At 38.6% G+C, this 19,843-nt stretch overlaps 2 protein-coding genes across 2 annotated transcripts in view; one reads left to right on the top strand and one right to left on the bottom strand.

The window, feature by feature from the left end:
- The window catches only part of WDR3 (WD repeat domain 3), a 30,872-nt gene extending 29,644 nt beyond the window's left edge, over nucleotides 1-1,228 (top strand). The window contains exon 26 of the mRNA XM_011933197.1: nucleotides 417-1,228. Within this exon, the coding sequence (XP_011788587.1) occupies nucleotides 417-612 (196 nt within the window). The 3' untranslated portion in view covers nucleotides 613-1,228. The remainder of the gene's footprint in view (nucleotides 1-416) is intronic.
- Nucleotides 1-19,843, bottom strand: part of SPAG17 (sperm associated antigen 17) — a 246,415-nt gene that overhangs the window by 5,197 nt on the left and 221,375 nt on the right. The window contains exons 44-48 of the mRNA XM_011933064.1: nucleotides 16,808-16,944; nucleotides 15,254-15,438; nucleotides 13,412-13,472; nucleotides 9,979-10,123; nucleotides 7,165-7,304 (exon numbers count right to left, since the gene is read on the bottom strand). Of these exons, the coding sequence (XP_011788454.1) occupies nucleotides 7,165-7,304; nucleotides 9,979-10,123; nucleotides 13,412-13,472; nucleotides 15,254-15,438; nucleotides 16,808-16,944 (668 nt within the window). The remainder of the gene's footprint in view (nucleotides 1-7,164; nucleotides 7,305-9,978; nucleotides 10,124-13,411; nucleotides 13,473-15,253; nucleotides 15,439-16,807; nucleotides 16,945-19,843) is intronic.

The following is a 19,843-nucleotide window of genomic DNA, read 5'->3' as shown; positions in this document are numbered from 1 at the left end:
GAGGTCAGGAGATCGAGACCATCCTGGCTAACATGGTGAAACTCCGTCTCTACTAAAAAATACAAAAAACTAGCCGGGCGAGGTGGTGGGCGCCTGTAGTCCCAGCTACATGGGAGGCTGAGGCAGGAGAATGGCGTAAACTCAGGAGGGAGAGCTTGCAGTGAGCTGAGATCTGGCCACTGTACTCCAGCCTGGGCGGCAGAGCAAGACTCCGTCTCAAAAAAAAAAAAAAAAAAAGTAGTAGTATAGTATTGCTGTGCTTTGTCTTTAGCAGTACCCACCACCGATAAATCCATATTTGAGATAGTTTTCATTGGAATTAGTAGGAATAGAAAAAACAAACAAGAAAAGTTCTTAATGAGGGAAAGATAAGTAACAACACCTGATCTCTCATATGCTGCTGTGATGAACTGAAGTGGGAAAAAAATTTTTAATATTTCTTGTATTGCACTCCAGGATGTTATCGGCTTCAATATGGCTGGTCTTGATTATCTCAAGAGGGAATGCGAGGCAAAAAGTGAAGTTATGTTTTTTGCTGATGCTACTAGCCACTTGGAAGAGAAAAAGAGGAAGAGGAAAAAGAGGGAGAAGCTGATTCTAACATTGACTTAGAAGTGAAATGTGGTGTCTTTTTTTTTTTTTTAACTTTTTCCTTAAAAGGACTCCTGAACTAAGCACAGAAGAGTTGGAGTCATCTTAAAAATACCAAATAACAGAAGATCACATTGCAGACGATGTCAGGAGGTGGTTCCCAACTTTGCCTGGGGGAATTCCAACATGAGATTATGGGCTGGCTCCATTTCTTAGACTTAAAATGCATGATTAGTTTAAAAGTCTTTCTGTGCTCTCAAAGCTTGAGCCTTGCAGCTCAAGCTTGTTGTTTCCTTTATATTCTAGCAGGGAATAAATAATTGTTTTAATTAGGTATATGTTTCATTGGAGTTGAAATTAACATTTCAAAAGTTTTTCTTACTTTTTTATGGCAGATAATTTGCCATTTATTTATATTAGGTTTTACTGCCTATTGAGACAACCAGGTGCATAATTGATTGCCCTCTGGCCATAAAAATGCAGTATCATGGACTCTTAGAACTAAAAAGGACTGTAAAAAGTACCCAGAACAGCCTCCTCAGACTCAACCTTCTGCAAGTTATATCTGTATATAAGAAGATTCTAATTGATAACTGTTTATGCTTTTCTGAATAAAATAATTGTTTCTAATTAAAAAGTAGCCAAGCTAAGATGCTTGGCTGGGCTTCTGAGGAATTAATACACTTGTGTGTGTGTGTGTGTGTGTGTGTGTGTGTGTGTGTGTGTGTAGGTACATATATAGTTGACGCTTGAACAATGCAGGTGATAGGGGTGCTGACCCCCCCTCGCACAGTCAAAAATCTGCATATAACTTGTGATTCCCCAAAGTCTTAAGTACTAGTAGCCTGTTATTGACTGGGAGCCTTACTGATGTATTATATATATATTGTATACTGTATTCTTAAAGTAAGCTAGAGAAAAGAAAATGTTACTTAGAAAATCATAAGAGAAAATACATTTACTGTATTTATCCATACTGTAAGTGTATGTCATCTGTTTATAAAATGAATTGTCTGTTTGGAGTGGCAGGCAACCATAGCTGCAGACCTCAACATGATACCTATCAAGCAATCAGCTTTTTCTTGTGATGTCATCACTTTTCTCTGCTTTTTGGGAGCATTGTGATAAGCAGTTGACTGGGGCGATGAATTGTTCATGCACCGGTGATTAGTGTCACACAGCATTTGAAGTGCATACTCACAACACTTGAGCTCACTGCAATAGCAACAGGAGGTGGCTGTGAAACTATTTCACTAATATACTGTGCATTACAGTTCATTTTATGCAGCTGTGATTTAATGCTGCATCTTTACTTTTTTGTACATTTCTCTCAAAACTGTGAATCGCACCATGTATGATCTGTATTTGTGTGTGTTAATTTTGATAAAATAATAGATTTGCCTGTATTTTATGGCAGTGAATGATAAAATAGTATCTACATATATTTTATGCATTCATGATATAACTTCTTTTTTCCTAATTTTTTCATCTGAAACTTTTCTCATTGTTTCAAATCTTCAAAAATTTTTCCAATATATTTATTGAAAAAAATCTGGGCTGGGTGCAATGGCTCACACCTGTAATCCCAGCACTTTGGGAGGTGGGTGGATCATGTGGTCAGGAGTTCAAGACCAGCCTGGCCAACGTGGGGAAACCCCATCTCTACTAAAAATACAAAAAACTAGCCAGGCGTGGTGGCAGGCACTTGTAATCCCAGCTACTCAGGAGGCTGAGGCAGGAGAATCGCTTGAACCCAGCAGGCGGAGATTGCAGTTAGCCGAGACCGTGCCACCATTACTCCAGCCTGGGCAAGACAGTGAGACTCCATCTCCAAAATAATAATAGTAAAACAAATCTGTACAAAAGTGGAGCCACGTGGTTCAAACCCATGTTTTTCAATGAATTGTCTACTGTATATCTTCATGGTAAGGATTTGGGGAAGTAGGAATGTTCTAGGAAAAGATATTAACAGATACCTCTGGGTCTGGGCTTTTCTTTTGGGGAAGTTTATAAATGACTAAATCATACTCCTTGTTATAGGCCTGTTTAGATGTTCTGTGTCTTCTTCAGACAGTTTTGCTTTTTATCCTTTTTGTTGTTAATCCTAAAGACTTAAAACAATGGTTTCTATCTGTCTGTTAATTTGGTCATTTCAGCCAAGTTACTGTGTTGTGGGGCCACCATTTTCTTCCCAGTCTCAGAGCTGCAGTTCTTGTGGCTTGGCAATTTGTGTCCCAAACCACAAGTCTTAATGTTCTTGAGCATAACACAGTCACTGAAGGGAAGTAAGGAATGCAGTGGTATTTGTCGGGCAGAATAAATAAGTGAATTTTGGCATGGAGTTTCTGAAGGCGTAACTATGAAAGGCAAGAGAATAGGCAGGCAGGATAATGCGTTCTAGGTGCTTTCCAAGGAGTCAGTGTTGTTTAGGCAGCTATTCCTGCCACCAGGGAGAGGAGTTAATTCTTGAAAAATAATTTAATTTTTTATGAGAACAGAGGTTGAATCAATGTCCTTCTTAGAGTTGCTCATCAGAACATAAATGTCACTTTCTAGTAACATTTTTGATGGTTTCCAAACCAAAACAAGTTCCAGGAGGGCATTCTAGATGTATACATCATTAATAATTCCTCTTATGTTAAAAATTGCTGTTTTCCCATAGCTTTGCCACCATTTATAATTCAAAAGCCTGATAGTGCTAGGGAATGTAAAGATGTTTCTGTTTGCTAAAGTGTTATGCAAATCAAAGAGAAGGGGAACTTTTATGATAAAGTGACATGTACAGAACCTAGCTAAGTTACAACTTTTGGTCAAAATACTTGAAACTCTTTAACCCTAAAAGTTTAAGGTCAACAGGTGCATTATAAAGTAAATTTTAAGTCAAGCACATTTCTAGTCATTAAGTCAGTATTCATTGCCTTAGCCATTGGCTGTATATAATCCTTAATATAAAAACCATTTAATGACTAATATCTCTTGCATATTGTGAAGTAAGTTACCTATAGAAATTCTGTAGTACCATAAAGAAAAGCCTTTTGAGATTGCAGTGAGCTGAGATTGTGTCACGGCACTCCAGTCTGGGCAACAGAGCGAGACTCCATTAAAAAAAAAAAAAAAAAAAGGCTCTTGAATTGTTTATTGGGAGTAAAACATTTAGGCTTAGTTTTAAAAATGTATATATCCATCCACTTAGGGAAAATATGCTTAACAATTTTGAAATTCACTGGCTGGAAGCTAGGTGCTTTGTATATTTGGCATTAAATTGTTTCTCAATGGCAAATGTCATAAATCATATCTCATTCTAAAGAAATCTAGCAAATCTCTAGGACAGTGCCCAGAAAAGCAATGGTATCTGTTGGTAGGTACAGGACTATATATAGGACTCTATTCACTTATCAACTATAAATGATGAGCCTGCTCAATGCAGCCTTTTCAGGCCAGGTTAGTCTTCAGAAAGAGAGGGAGGTTGTGAGCAGAAGTGTAACGAAGAAACCACATGGGCTTACGGGTACCATCTGCAGTCCACCCCCATTCCTCATAATTTAGGATCCTAAGTTTGAGATGGGGCTAAGGTTCTTAAAGGCAGTATCACCATATATTCAAGTCCTTTCTCTATTTCTGAGGTTTTTGGGATCCAAGCAGCCCTGGTATGTTTTTAGAACATAGTACAGATTGTGTAACAGTCACTGAGCCCAACCCTTATATAGGGCCTGGGAGTGTTGCCCTTGTGTATCCCTTTCCCTTGAGTATGGGGTCGGACCTAGTGACTGGCTTCTAGTGAACAGAATACAGCAAATGTAATGGGCTGTCTCTTCCAAGATTAGGTTATAAAGCACTGAATTCTACCTTGTTCACATTCTGGCTCTTCATGCTTGCTTGCTTGTTCTGATAAACCAAGCTGCCATGTTGTGAGAGTCCCTAAAGCGAGGCCTACATGGTGAGGAACTGAGTGGCAGTCTCTAGACAATAGTCAGTGAGGAGCCCTGGCCCACCGTCTAACAGCCTGCAAGAAACCGAATCCTGCTGACTGCTGCTTGAGTGAGCTTGAAAGCAGATTCATCCCCAGTTGAGCCAGAGGACCCCACTGAGCTGTGCCTGATTCCTGACTCAAACTATGAGATCATAAATGTTTATTGTTTTAAGCCACTGTTTTGGGGTGGTTTATGATATAGCAACACATAACTAATACAGCTTCCATAGAGCAAATTACCTAACCTTTTCCTTATTTACAAAATGGGTAGAATAGCACCTACCCACACAGTTATTGTGAAGTACTTAAAGTTACTACTGTTAACTGCATCTATTTAATCTCATTAAGTCTGCAATAATATGCACAAAGAGGCATAAAGACATTATTTAAGACATTTCATCTATTAGGTAGATTCATGAATTACTTTTGATAGATTGGTGCCAACAGGAATTATGAATCTTTGTTTGAGAGCTATTCCATAGTTTTCAGAATTGTCTAGCTAGAGATGCAGACTGTACACTTCTCAGTTTGGGCTAACTTCTGAAAGTCGCTGCCGAGAACTGAAATAAACTATGTCCTAATTTAGTGGTTCCCAGAGTGTAGTCCAAAACTATAATATTAAGATATATGTTTTGGGTTGATTACTGTTCCCTGAAAATTCATGTCCACCTGGATTCTGTGAATGTGACCTTATTTGGAAATAGTCTTTACAAATGTAGTTAGTTAATTAAGATAAGGTTAGATTAGGGAGGATGAGAATGTTGTATCAGCAGAGACACTGACAGCTTGGACTGAAGGAGAGAGAGAGAGTACAAAATGAAGAAAGGCTGTCAGATTTCTGGAATTCTGTAAGCAGGAAACGGGCTGCCCAGAGGGTAGGACTGTTGCAGAGGGCCAAAGCTGAGGGCTCAGAGGGTGGGGCTGGTGGAGTCTTTGAGGGCCTGGAGGCTGGGATTGGTGGAGCCTCCAAGGGCATACAGGGCAGATGGTGCCACAGATTCTCAGTCCTTGAAATCTAATGGAATTTGCTCTTCTGGGTTGCAAAGTTGCTGTAGACCAGTGACTCCTTTATTTCTTCCGTCTTCTCCCTTTCGGCATGGGAATTTGTATCCTGTGGTGGTCCCACCATTGTATTCTGGAAGCTGGTAACTTGTTTTTCAGTTTCATAGGTCTATAGATGGAAAGGAGGCCAGGACAGTTCATGCTCAGAGCCTCACCCATACCTGATTTAGATGATGAGCTTTGAGACTTTTTGAGTTGGTGATCTTTAGATGAGACTTTAGAGTTAATGCAGGAATGGATTAAGTCTTTGGGGAATATTGGGATGGAGGACTGTATTTTGCACCTGGGGTGAACATGAATTTTGAGGGACCAGAAGGCAGGCTGTACTGGGTTTGGCCCTCCCAAATTCATGTCTAGTAGAACCTGTGAGTGACCTTATTTGTAAATAGAGTCTTTACAGATGTAATCAAGTTAAGATTAGGTCATTCAGGATTAGGGTAGCCCCTAAATCCAATGAGAGAGGCACACGAAAATACACGAGGAAGACTGCCCTGTGAAGACAGAGGTAGATGTTGGAGTGATGCCACTACAAGCCAAGGAATGCCAAGGATTCCTGGCAACCACCAGAAATGAGGAGAGATGCGTAGAACAGATTATTTCTCCAGAAGGAACCGATCCTGCTGACACCTTGATTTTGGACTTCTCTCCCTCTAAACTGTGAGAGAATAAATACCTGTTTCTTTAAGCCACCTGGTTTGTGGACTTTGTTACAGCACCCCAAGGAAATTAATACAATATGTTATTTGCCTTTTTCTCTTATTCTCACTTAGGCATAGAGCTGAGTTTTCCAGAGGGTATATGATGTGTGAATGATAACTGTTTGAATACAGAGCAGATGTGAGAATCCAGCTATGTTCTACTAAATCAGACATTAAAGAGATTTGCAAAAATAGAAAACAATACTACCTTTATTACATGTTTGTTTTTGAAAAGTTATTTTTCATTAAAAATGTCATTTATGTGAATAAACTGGGTTTATTATTTTTACATTTTTAAAATTTTCCCAGTTTTCTTACTTGGTAAATATTGATATCACTCACATAAACAAAACTCTTTGGGATCATCAATCATTTTTAAGACAATAAAAGGAGTCTTGAGTCTAAAAAGTTTGAAAAGCACTGGTTTAATTGTAAATTCTCAAGTTCAAGGGCACCTTGGTGTTTGTGTCTGTGCTGCTGCTTTTTAGAGAGTAAGATCAACTTTATCTGAACAATGAAATCAGTGCTTAAAAGAATGGACTTTAGAATCACATTGAAGTAGTTTAGATTTTTACTTCTTCCACTTAAGAAGTAAGCAAACTATCTGAACCCCTGTTTTCTTATTTATAAAGTGGGAAAAACTGTCTTCTAGATAGCATAAGGATTAGATTTTATAATATATATAAAGGAGTAACTAGTATGGTTATTTAAACAAATATTTTCATTCATTCAGGCTAGGTGGCTTATGGGTTTCTGACTATAAGGAGAGGGGGAGAAACCTGGGGTCTAATACCTCAAATTTGAATGCTTGACAATCAAATTCCCATTTATTACTTACTATACCTAATGTGGAGAAACTTTACGAGACATGAAGACTCCAAGTGTGGAGGAATAAATTGCAGAAGTTCTCTGGACCATTGGATTTTCTTTTCCCTGGGGAAAGTCTTTTGGTCGCTTATCATAATTGATGCTTGTTAAAACTGGTAAAATACTTGTTAAGGGCTGTGCTTTTCATGACTAAGTGATTTGCATATATAAACCCAAATAACTCTAGCAACATTAGTTCAACTTTAGGTACCCGTCTATCCAATGCAAATTCTACATGCTCAGGCTTGGGGGTTAGAGGATGGATATGCCAATGTCTAGAATGTCTTCTGTTCTCCCTGATGTACATTTCTCTGCTAACTGCGACTGGCTTTCTATAAGGAGTCATCAGCATGGTCAAGCCCCAAACCATATCTACATCAGATTTTGTGGGTTTTTTTGGTGGGGAAAATGACAGATCTTGGGAAATGGGCTATGAATTATCATTGGTGACATTGGAAGTAATGTCCAATGTAGATAAAAGATCTGATAAGATTTTTTGCCCTTTATCTGTGTCTGACAGGTTCTCTCTAATCTGTAAGCAGGGAAATAGAAAATTTATTATAAATACAAATGATTTCATTGCTATGGTCAGCAGCAGTGATTCAGGTATTTGCATCTAATAACCTGTGTGGAGAGGGTAACGGCACTTGATTTAGTTCCCAGAGGAAGAAACTAGTTCCTTGGCTAGTTTCCTTCTATCACAATGGAAAAACCCTGTCATCATTACTCAAAAAAAGGAAAGGAAAAAGGAAGGGAAGGAAGGTGAGAGGAAGGGAGAGAGACTTTCCCAGTGAGGACTGTCCTTTCCTACTTTATATTTTGCTCCATTGTACTTACTGCCATCATTGTTTATGGTTTACTTACTTTGTGTATTGTCCGTCCTCCCACTGGAATGTGAGCTACATAAAGGCAGGGGTTTCTGCATCTTTGAAAGCATAAATGAACAAATGAACTACACTTCATTTATCGACATCAGTGCTATCTGACACAAGTTCCTTGAACTTTCTCCTTCACCTCGGAATGTCTGAATCCTTAGCTGTCTTCAGCTTCTCCCTTGCCAAGACTAACCCTTCAGCTCTATTTTTTTTATTATTCTTTTGCCCTGTTTTGGATATTGCAGTTTCAATTACTTCTACTCATTCATCTTTTTAATATACCTCTTCTGCTCCACTCTCTTCAACCTACAAACACATAGGTCTACACTAAACTGAAAATCCTTCCTATATTCTGTTGCATCCTTGAGGTACCATGTTCTCTTGCTCTTTCCTTTAATAAATTTTCTTGAAAGAATATCCATAACTAATGTTTCTGTTTTCTTAATACAGTCATTCTTTACCTTTTGTAATTTAGTTTTTGTTCCAACCAAATTTAACACTTTAAATCTGAATTTTCTTTGACATTTCAATAGCGTCTGTCAATTGTGTCCATCTTTTCCTTGAAATTCTTCCTAAGGCTTCTGAAGTATTTCATTTTCTAATTGCTGCTTCTGTCTCCACTGGCTCCTCTTCCTCCTGCTCCCTAAACTGACTCCAGATTTCTGCTCCTTGCCCATACGTTCAGCCATCACCTCTGTGTAAACAATGCTTAAAATTATTATATCTCCAATTCTGACTTCTCAGTTGAGATCTAATATTACATATCCATGATTCATTATCTCAGCCCAAAACTTTGAAGTTGAACTCTATGTCCTCTTTCTTCCATCCATCAATGACTGCTACCTCAGATTTTGCAGTTTCCTTCCCCGACCGTGTCTTTCATGCATATCCCTCTTTTATGTTGACTGTTCCCCGATTCCCACAGTTCTTGTGCTTACACATGGCCCATTCAGGTAGACTTCTAATGGTTCTTTTACACATCCAGTTCCCCTTCAACACGTCCTGCACAATAACACTGGATTCATCTTAATAAAGATGTGCTGATCATATCACCCACAGAGTCAGGAATCTGCAGTGGTTCACTGCTGCTTAAATAATAAAATCCAAGCCAAGGATTTAAGATCTTTCATAACTTGACTCCAACCTATTTCCCACTATATTCCTAATACTCAAGCTCTTGGCAAGTTGAACTCCCTGCCAATCATCCCAAACACCTGGAGCTTTCCTGTTGCCATGGTTTGTTCATTTTTTGTACTTAAAGTTCCCGTCAATCAAGTTTTCACATTCTATAAGATCCAGCTCAAATATCAAATAAATATAGAACAGTAGCACAAGCAGCACACAATTCATGCCACTGGAGAAAGTACAGAATAGAAATAAAATGTGAAGACTTTATTTCGGCTACTATATTATATAATGCCTTTTAAGACAGAGTCCAGTTATCCATTTTTATGTATGATAAACTATTTCATACAGTACCTTGGAGGTAATAGGTACTTGATATCTATCTATTATCTGTGTGGCTGGAGACACTGATACAGAGGAATGCATGCATAATTCAGTGAATACCCAACCTTTATAATAAGAAGGTATCTCCTATCCTTCTATAAAATTATAATTTTTTTGTGATAGAGACTTGCTGTTTTGTTATTTTGTCTGATATTCCATAGATAGCCAATAACATTTACATTTATTCAGCTTGAAGTTACTGTACATATACTGTGTGTCAGGTATTTTTTTAGATTTGGCTAGGTGCTTTCAAAGATGAATGAAGATACCCTTTGTCTTAATAAATTTAACTCTGATTTTGAAGATAGAATTAATAAAGTAGAGATGCATTTTGACTTCCATGTTTTCCTCACTTGTGTAATTTCTGCACTATATATGATTACTCAAGTTGAACTTTAAAGGATATTTGCTTCCACAGGTAGGAACAGAACCTCATGCTCTGTCATAATCTCGATATTGTGAGAGATGTGTGCTGATCCCCTGGCCCCATCCTCTCCAACAGCCATGGCAAATAACTCTATATTCAGTTCTGTCTGCAAACCAGCTGCCACCTATAAGACACAAGGTAGCTTTAGGACCAGACAACTCTCAGTTCAAACCTTGCTTTTAATATGAATTTGAGCAAGTTATTTAAACTCTTACCTTTGGTTTCTTCATCTATAAATTTTGCACTAATAAATAGTAGTTATTAAAAGCATTTAGCAGAATTACTTCATAATGAAGGTAGAATTCGATTAAGTAAAGGGGACCCAGGGTAAATTGTTGAAGGGGCAAACCAGGTGCTATTTAGGAAAAAGCATAAGGAAGCTAAATGCCAGGTTATTGGAAGTGGAACTGAAGGCAAAATTTTGCAATACTCCTAACTGTGCTAGTTTATTAATATCGGTAGTGACTTTCAGTAGTGAAATCTGCAATAGGGGCTACTTCAGATAAAGATCAATTTAATCTAATATAAATATAAATCAGGAGGCTGAGGCAGGAGAATTGCTTGAACCCAGGAGGCGGAGGTTGCAGGGAGCCAAGATCGTGCCACTGCACTCCAGTCTGGCAACAGAGCAAAACTCCGTCTCAAAAAAAAAAAAAAAAAAAAGAAAAAGAAAAAAATTCATCTAATGGGCTTGGTAACTATCATAACTTTCCTACCTTGTTCCTTGCAGGGGTGTCCACTATTTTGGCCTCCCTGAGCCACATTAGAAGAAGAATTGTCTTGGGTCACACACAAAATATACTAACAGTAATGATCAGGTGATGAGCTTAAAAAAATGGCAAAACAATCTCATCATGTTTTAAGAAAGTCTAGGAATTTGTGTTGGGCTGCATTCAAAGCCGTCCCGGGCCATGGGTTGGACAAACGTGACTTTAGGGTATTCCTAATGTAGGCTGCATAAAATAATGAAACCAGTAGAGGGAGACAAAATTAGTTGAAATGCCCAACTGCTTAGTTCTGAAAACCCATGGAAGAGGATTGTACCAACAAAGAAGAAACCTGATACAGAAGGAAGAAGGAACACAGCAAGGCACGGGCATCTTGCCTTGTTCCTTGAAAAGAACACTAGCCAGCAAAGAGAGAGCTATTTATGTTTCTAAGTTGCCTCTCCAGGAGGTGGGTTAAAAAGCAGACTTGGGAACAGTTATCTGGAAAAATATAAATCTGAAACGACTACATGAAAAGCAATTAGATACAAATGGAATGTTTTCTTCAATATAATTTTATAAATAGTAGAATTGAAAAATGTTTCAGTTTTTTCAACAATGTATTTGTGAGCATATGCATACTGGAGGATATCCAGCAGCAGACCCTTCTCCTCCAAGTCCAGCAGTTGGAGCAGGGCTGGGTAATGATGAAATTCAGCATGAGGAGAGCTGGAACACAGCCATCATACAGGTTTGCCCAGGCTTTGAGCAGATTCATTTAGTGTTGGCCACTAACCAAGCTGAACAGTGGTTAGATTTACATATGGGGAAGTCTACAGATTATATTTTTTGCCAGAGCCAAAACCTACTATCAAAGCCTGTTGTCAAACTAAAAAAACCTTATAGTATAGAGTGAGCTTCAAAGACTACATGCTGGGTTTTTAGGACCTATAAAGGTTGATCCAACAGCTATTTTGGCTTTTGGCATAATCCCTACTTTAAATTAAAATGAGATTTGCTAACTTCCCAGAACAGTGGAAGAAGGGCTTGTTTTGATTTTTGTCTTTTGCCTTATGTTGTGAAGGTTCTGAAATCTTAACACAATACAGTGGTGAATTACTTCAGGCCAGTACTTGTGAATTAGTGGATATAATCCCAAAATGTTTCTGTTTGGAGTTTCAGCCTGTATAATACTGTTTTCTGTAGAGCATATTACAGCTAGAAGGGGGCTAAGAAATAATCTGGTCTGAACTTTACAGATGAGGAAAACAAGGCTCAGAGCATTAACCGAACTGCTTGATGGCACAGTCGTGACAAGAAGTCAACTGACTTTGCGCTATACCAAACCAACCCTTTTGTGTGAGCCTATGACTGGGGCTGCTTTAAGAGCTTCAGACTCTGGGAGCATTGGGTGCTTGTTAACAGGACTGGATAATTCTGTGCACTGTTCTCATAGGCCTATGTGCTCTTCCCATCTGTGATGAGTGAGTCACGTGTCTGCCAGACCAACTCACTTCATTCTGTCACTCCATCACACCTCTCTCGAGTACCCACTATGTGCCTGGCTCTGTAAGCTTCTCATGTGTCTTACTGATTTTTAACATCCTCTGTGCCCTGGCCACTTTCAATGGCATATGGTAGGAACTCAAAATTTGCTGAGTGAAGTATGAAGTAAAAGGCGTGTTAAAGCAGCCAGATGATGCACAGATAAAGACTTACAAATGTGACTATTATATTTTAGGATGAACTTATGTTTACATCATCCTATATTTCTGAAATTATAATTTAAAGTGAGACTATGCTATTAATATGCATATTTTTTACTAAACATGCCATTTTGGAGGATGTATCAAAGTCAGAATAGGTTGACATTTTTTATTTTGTATTTTCAGAGATCTTTGGAGAAATGAGGCAACTTATGAGTTTAATAATATGATTTCTTGGTTGGGTGTGGTGGTTCATGCATGGAATCCTGGCACTTTGAGAGGCCAAGGCAGGTGGATAATGAGGTCAAGAGTTCGAGACCAGCCTGACCAACATGGTGAAACCCTGTCTCTACTAAAAATACAAAAATTAGCCAGGCGTGGTGGCATGCACCTGTAACCCCAGCTACTCCGGAGGCTGAGGGAGGAGAAGTGCCTGCACCCAGGAGGCAGAGGTTGCAGTGAGCTGAGATCATGCCATTACACTCTAGCCTGGGCAACAGAGTGAGACTCTGTCTCAAAATAAAAATAAATAAATAAATAAATAAGCAAACAAACAAATATGATTTCTTAGTATAGCATTAAATAATATTCTCTGGCAAATACCAAGAGAGCAAACCAGATTTACATAAAATATAAAGAATGGAATAATTATTTTTCAGTTTGCATAAGGATTTACTTTTTAAAATGGTAGTTTTTATACAACGGTACATAACTGTAATATTGGGACAAGTGAGGTGAGCTTCAGAATTGTTTTCATAGCTGGCAGTTTAACTGTTTATGCATAGGATCGGTCTCATGGTTACTATATGGAATGAATGCAATCAAACCACATACTGTATCACTACCAGAAATCTTTTGCTTATGATATTAAAAACATTAGACTTATACATAGTTTAAAATGAATGGGCAGAATGATTTCAAAGCCCACTTCACTGGAAACCTATATATATTCATTTGCATGCACGCAAGGACACACAATAGATGACATATAGGACTTACGGGTCCAGGTTTGTAAGTCACTTTCAGTCCTGTGCTGGGTGGGGGCTGCTTTACTTTAAACCTACAAGGCAGCAAGATGAAAATAAATTTATGCCATAATGAAAAACAGGAGCAATGAATAAGCTGGGATGTTATAAAATAAGGAAGGTGTTAATATTTGCTACACAGGAGCCAGGGGCCCATACCATTAGAAAAACAACTTTAATATTCAATTGGGAGAAGAATCTGGGGCCCATTTCACAACTGCCTTTCCAACAGTTTTCATCAGCATAAAACAGGCTCCATCCTGAGTTTCAACCCTTCGTTACTGGTTGCTGACGAGCAGCCCAGGCTTGGGCAGTGGGACTGTTTGACTGGTGTGTGCATTTCAGCGTAGCTGCCAGCATGAACGCAAATGCTGGCAGCCAGGTCATTAAGTTGAAGAATAAAGGCTCTTTTGGAAGGCAGTGGAGCATGGGAGCCAGCTTTGCTCTGTCTTAGTATGGGGTTTGCCTGTTTGAGGAGAGGAGAAACAGAAAGGCTCAGAAAACTTCGAAGAACTTGAAAAGCTCTGAGCTCACACATGGTGCTTATTGATCTCTCTCCCTTCCTGTGGTTTGTGGGTTCTGCTTGAAGGTTAAAGACCTGGAGTAAATTAAAATGCCAAGGAAAGCCTACCTCCACTCTGACCCCAACACTGCTTCTTCCTCCACCAACCTTGCTGTCTGCTCTATCGTGGCTGAATTAACAAGCTGAGGAGTGAAATCTCCAAAACTAAAATTTTATACTGGAGCGACAGGACCCGCACGAATGAGTTTTATTAGTTTGAGGTTGACTCTCTATTTCTCCCCACCCACTTTGTTGGCAACAACCTAAAAAATAATAATGTGTGATTTGGTGGCCTGAGTTCCACATCAGATTGTTTCTCAGGAAGCAAAGGTCATTCCTGAAGCTGGGATTTGCCTCAACTGAAATAACTGAAATGGGACAGGGATCTTTCAAACTGGATGCTTCTATCATTTTGTTTTATCTGATTTCCAATCATCAATCAGAATCACAAACATTCGTGAAGGACTTACCACTGAACTCTGAAAATGACTGCAACTGAAATAAACATATATTCCATTTTAATGGAAGTAATACACATGCTTATGTTTAAGATATAACTTAACAGATATAACTTAAATAAAATATAAAAAATATATTATATTTAAGATATAATAGTGGACATTTTGTACTTGGGAATGGTTTGGTAGAGGTATATGGTTTATTGATCCAATGGAAAGGTTTGAAATTTCACACAAAACAAAGTATTAGTAAAGCAAGGCATATGGTGGGACTCAGGAGATCTGAAGTCTGGCCTCTGCTAACCTACAAGATGTTAAAACAAGTTACACAGTTTCTCCTTTTACAGTAGTCTCATAAGGTTTTTCCCTCCATTATGCAGAAACAATGTAATTAAAAGTGCTTTTCAGATCATACTGTGCAAACAAACATCAGCTGGTATTACTATAGTTAGTGAATTTGAGAAAAAGACTTTCAATTATTGTGCATTAGTAGCTGTAACACTTGTACAACCTCCTCCTTTTTTTCCACTAGTGGAGATCAGGATGTGAGTTGCTTTTACCAAAGTATGAATAATGATGAATAGGAGGGCAAGGAAGTATCTACCATATAATTGGAACCTGATAAACACTCACTGATTTGTTGATGAATGAATGAGTGTGTAAATGACTGAATGAATCATGTGAAGATTCAAGGAGTAATTATAGTTCGGTTCAATAAACATTTACTGATGGAGGTGACCAAAGACAAGTCACAGGGTAGGGAAAGGTAGGCAGACCTTTGGTCCCTTGGCCTCACCTGCAGAAGTCCACTCCAACATTCTTGAGCTTTACAACTGTGGCATAGGTATGTCCTTCCTTAAGCACTCCAAACTTCACTGATGACGGGAGAAGATGGAACCCAAAAGGGGATGACTGTGCATTATTAATGGCGGCAGATGCAATAGAGGATGTGTTCACTTTTCCTCCAACAGAATCTTGCACCTTTGCATTAAGGAAAAATTAATAAAATGGTTCTATGTTGAGTTCCCAAGATTAGAAAAAAAAAAAAAAGGCCCTGTCACCAGAGAAAAATAACTTTTTGGTTGCTGGAGGAAATGAATGTTTATAGTCTTACGTAATCCTTAGAACAGCCGTGTAAGGAGGTATTTTAGGCTTTGTTTTAAGGATAAGGAAGTCAAGTTCAGAGAACTGAAAGATAATTGTTCAAGTGGTAAGTACCATAGCAAAGATTCAGACTCAAGTTTGCCTGATTCTAGAGTCTGTGCTCTTTCATCTGTGCCAGTGGTCATCAAACATTAGCTTCCATCAGAATCTCCTGGAGGACTCATTAATAATAATATACAGATTGCTGACTTTACCCCCAGAGTTTTTCATTCTGTTGGTTGGGGGCAGGGCCCAAGAATTTGCATTTATAACAAGTTCTTAGTGTTGGCAATGCTGCTGGTCAGACAACCACACTTTGAGAACCATTGGTCTGTGCCCTTATTATTCCTCACATCAGCAGCTCTGACATCATCTCAGAGTTTGTTAGAACTGCAGAATCTCATGCCCTACACCAGACCTAGTGAGTCAGAATCTGTATTTTAATAAGATCCTGAGGTAATCCATACGCACATTAAAGTTTGAGACGTACTGTAATTTTGTCAGCTATATATAACAATAAATTCTGTGATGGAGATGAACACAGTGTGCCATGGAAGAAAAAATGATAATTATCAAAACTGGTGGACTCCAGAAGGTTTCCCAATAGAACTGGGTGGAATCTTAATCTTAGAGGCTCTGAGGAAGAAAGGAGCTTGGTATTTTTAAAGAATGAAATCTACAATGGCTGAATTATAGTGAGTTTGACTCAGGGTGAGGGCGAAGAAGCAAATGGGGCCTTGTCCTCATGGTAAGTCATTTGGATTTTATCCTAAGAGTCATGGCAACGGTGGCCAATGATTCCTTTAGCCAGTAGTAGTATGCTGGTAAACTGGCTGTCTGAAAACAATTCTGATTTCTAGTGTTCACTAATTTTATGGTGCAAGTACTCCCAGCATGGATGATTTCAAGCTATCAGTGGTTTGATAACTGGCTCATAAAATTTCTCCCAGGAGCCTGTATGAGCCAGCTCCATCAAAGCACTGCCTGTGTTTACATGTGTGAGATGTAAGTTTAAAGAGCTTCATGGTGAGATCAATAGCAATATCAATATGGTCAATAGCAGTACACAGTGGCTGGAAACTAATAACTTCAATGAATCAGAATTAAATAAAATCTACAAAAGGAGCAGGATTGAAAAAAATAAAAAATAAAGAATTACATTAAATGCTGATTGACTGTGGAGAATTTGTTCCCATGTTTGTTTTACCTTTGCAAGAGGTTGAGACTTAGGCTTGGAACTCAGCAAATAATGAGGCAACTTCACTTTTTCTTTTCTTGCTTGTCCCGCAACATCCTGCAGCAAGGACTGGGTTGGAATTTTCACAGGCTCATAAGATTCTGGTTCTGTTAGAGAGAAAGCTTAAATTATGCCACATGGACATTTTATTCAAAGACATTGGAAGTAATATCAGAGTATATAAGAACATAAACCAACTTGGAAACTTTTCTTCTTTGCTTTTCAAAGAGCTTATTTATTTATACTTATTTTATTTTATTTCAATTTTTCTTGTAGATTTACTGCAGGTTTGTTACAAGGGTATAATGCATGATCACGCTGCCCAAATAGTGAATATCGTACGCAATAGGATGTTTTTCAGCCTGCCTCCTCCCTTCCTGTCTCCTTTCGGAGTCACTGCTGTCTCATTCCCCTCTTTATGCCCACGAGTATCCAAGATTTAGCTTCTACCCAAGTGAGAACATGTGATTTTGGATTTTCTGTTTCTGCATTAATTTGCTTAGAATAATGGCTTGTAGCTGCATCCATGTTGGTGCAAAGAACATGATTTCATTCTTTTTCGTGGCTGCATAGTATTTCATGGTGTACATGTACTACATTTTAAAAATCCAATCCATCATTAATGGGCACCTAGGTTGGTTCCATGTCTTTGCTATCGTGAACATTACTGCAGTCAACATGTGAGTGTATGTGTCCTTTTGATAGAAATATTTCTTTTTCTTTGGCTGTGTATCTAGTAATGGGATTGCTGGATCAAATTGTAGTTCTATTTTTAGTTTAAAGAGCTTATTTAAAAGGAGAAAAGTCTTCTGTTAATTCTTGCCTTTTCATTTTACAAAGTGATTTTACATACATGACCTAATACTGGTCCTCGCACAACCCTATAAGGTGGGCAGTACAGATGCTATTAGTATCCATTTTTTTAATAAATGAGAAGAGTAAGATTCTAAGAAGTCAAGTGGCTTGCCTAGGATGAACTGAATTATACCCAGGTCTTCAAGGTTCCTTCTATTAAATCAACAATATATAACAATATATATATAATACAATATAACATTAACTCTGAAAGATTTCTTGAAACTAATGAGTAAAAAAAATCCCAATAATTTTGATTCTACTACTATATTTATAGTTTTAAAAAGTGTTTAGTAAGTATAGATAAATTAAGTCATAAAATTAAATCTTCCAATCACTAAATTCGGTGACTTGTTCTTTTCCTCAGTTGCATGAGGGAATGAGCAAGTGTAGGAAATCCATGCAGCAGTAGCTGTGTATCTTTGTTCCACAGATCCAGGAGGTGGAAATAAGAATGGTATTTTAGATCATGGTAGTTAAAAATCCTTTCCTGCATTCAAATCAGGAAGAGAGGAAAAGGAAGGGGACTAATACTTGAGTGTCCACGATCTGCAGGTGAGTGCCACACATGTTTTTACACCTGAATGAGGGGGCTCTGGCAGTTATAATCTTGGACTGCTCAGCATTCTTCCCATCCTCCATCTCTATGCAAACTACTGCCACACACATCTGGTGCCAGGACATCCCTGGTCCCAACCATGAGGAGCAAAGCCCAGTCAATGAGGTCCCTTCCCTGGATATTTCCACTGAAGCAGACAGCGATAACCCTATCTTATAAGCTGACAGTGATAACCCTATCTTACATACTAGGTTATGGATCTGGAAGAATCAGAATCTTAGGCCTTTATGGTCATGATCTCTGCCACATGGAAATAATCTGTCCTTTGTAGGAGAGGATAAAACAAGAACAAGTAGGGATGGGTCATGGTGGAGGCAGGGAGGATATGGAGAGAAACAGGCATTCAGACAACACGAATACTTTCCTGGAAAGCCAGAGTACCTGAAGCCAAATGCCCCTGGGCTAGCACCACAGCCACACAGCCACTTTTCTGTGGTTTGCTTCTGGTCACCAATAAATTTCCTTTTTCGTTGTTGTCGTTCAAGTGAATTTGAGTTTAAGTTCTCACGGCTGTAAACTGAAAAGTCCTAACTAATATAGTTGTAGTGTCTTTTTTTTTTTTTCTTTACCAAAGGAAACAGAGGATCAGAGGATTAAATAACTTGTCCAAGAAACTATAATGAGGGTCAGGGCTGGAATGTGGACCTAAGTGTGTTGGAACCACAAGGAACATGCTCCTTTTACTACTCGGCGTGTCCCAAACCCATTCGTGTATCACAGTCCCTGGGCTGTTTTTGGAAGAATAGAGATTTCCAGTCCACATGCCAGTAAAGCCCTATTCCTGACCAAAACAGAATGAGAATCTCTGGGAATGGAACTCAGTGATCAGTGCTTTAATGTATTTATTCCCTTTGATCACCACTCACTGCATAGGCAACCATTGTAGTAGCTTGGTACAGTTTTTGTTCATATCCTTGCCATATGTGTATTACTGCTTTGTGTGCATGCATGTATCAGTCTAATAAGTACTAATTTGTTGCTCATACTATTATTATTAATAGTAAATATGGTATGGAATTTATCACGAGCTGGACACTGTGCTAAGTATTTTACATACATTAACTAATTTAATTCTCACAGCCTTGTGATGTATATAGCATTATTTCCCCTTTACAGAAGAGAAACAGGAAGAGATAAAGGGTTTAAATAATGTGCCCAGTGTTCATAGCTATTACACAATTAGCCCGGATGTGAACCCAGATAGATCCTGTACTCTTAGCTCTGCTCTATACTAGACTGCCTCCCATAAAACATGCAGATTATTATTCCACTGAGCCTGCCTAGGGCTTCTCCAGGGATCGGGATCATGGGGGAGGGAGTCCTTGAGGGTCTTGGAGCAGTGGCTGATTACCAGCTGAGGTGCTTTAATATTTGAACAAGTGGTACAATCCAACTAGTGCGTTCATCTCAATATTACTGCTGGACCTGAGCCGACTGAAGAACCAGTAGTGGTTCCTTGTTACCATGCTGAGGAAGGCTGGATTATTTATTCACAATTATTTACTTCCCCTTTGAGGATGGCTTCCCTGTAG

This window comes from Colobus angolensis, unplaced genomic scaffold (assembly GCF_000951035.1).
Source record: "Colobus angolensis palliatus isolate OR3802 unplaced genomic scaffold, Cang.pa_1.0 Scaffold124, whole genome shotgun sequence".
Lineage (NCBI taxonomy): Eukaryota > Metazoa > Chordata > Mammalia > Primates > Cercopithecidae > Colobus > Colobus angolensis.
The sequence above is the reverse complement of the archived record's forward strand: the minus strand, read 5'-3'. Positions and strand labels throughout refer to the sequence as shown.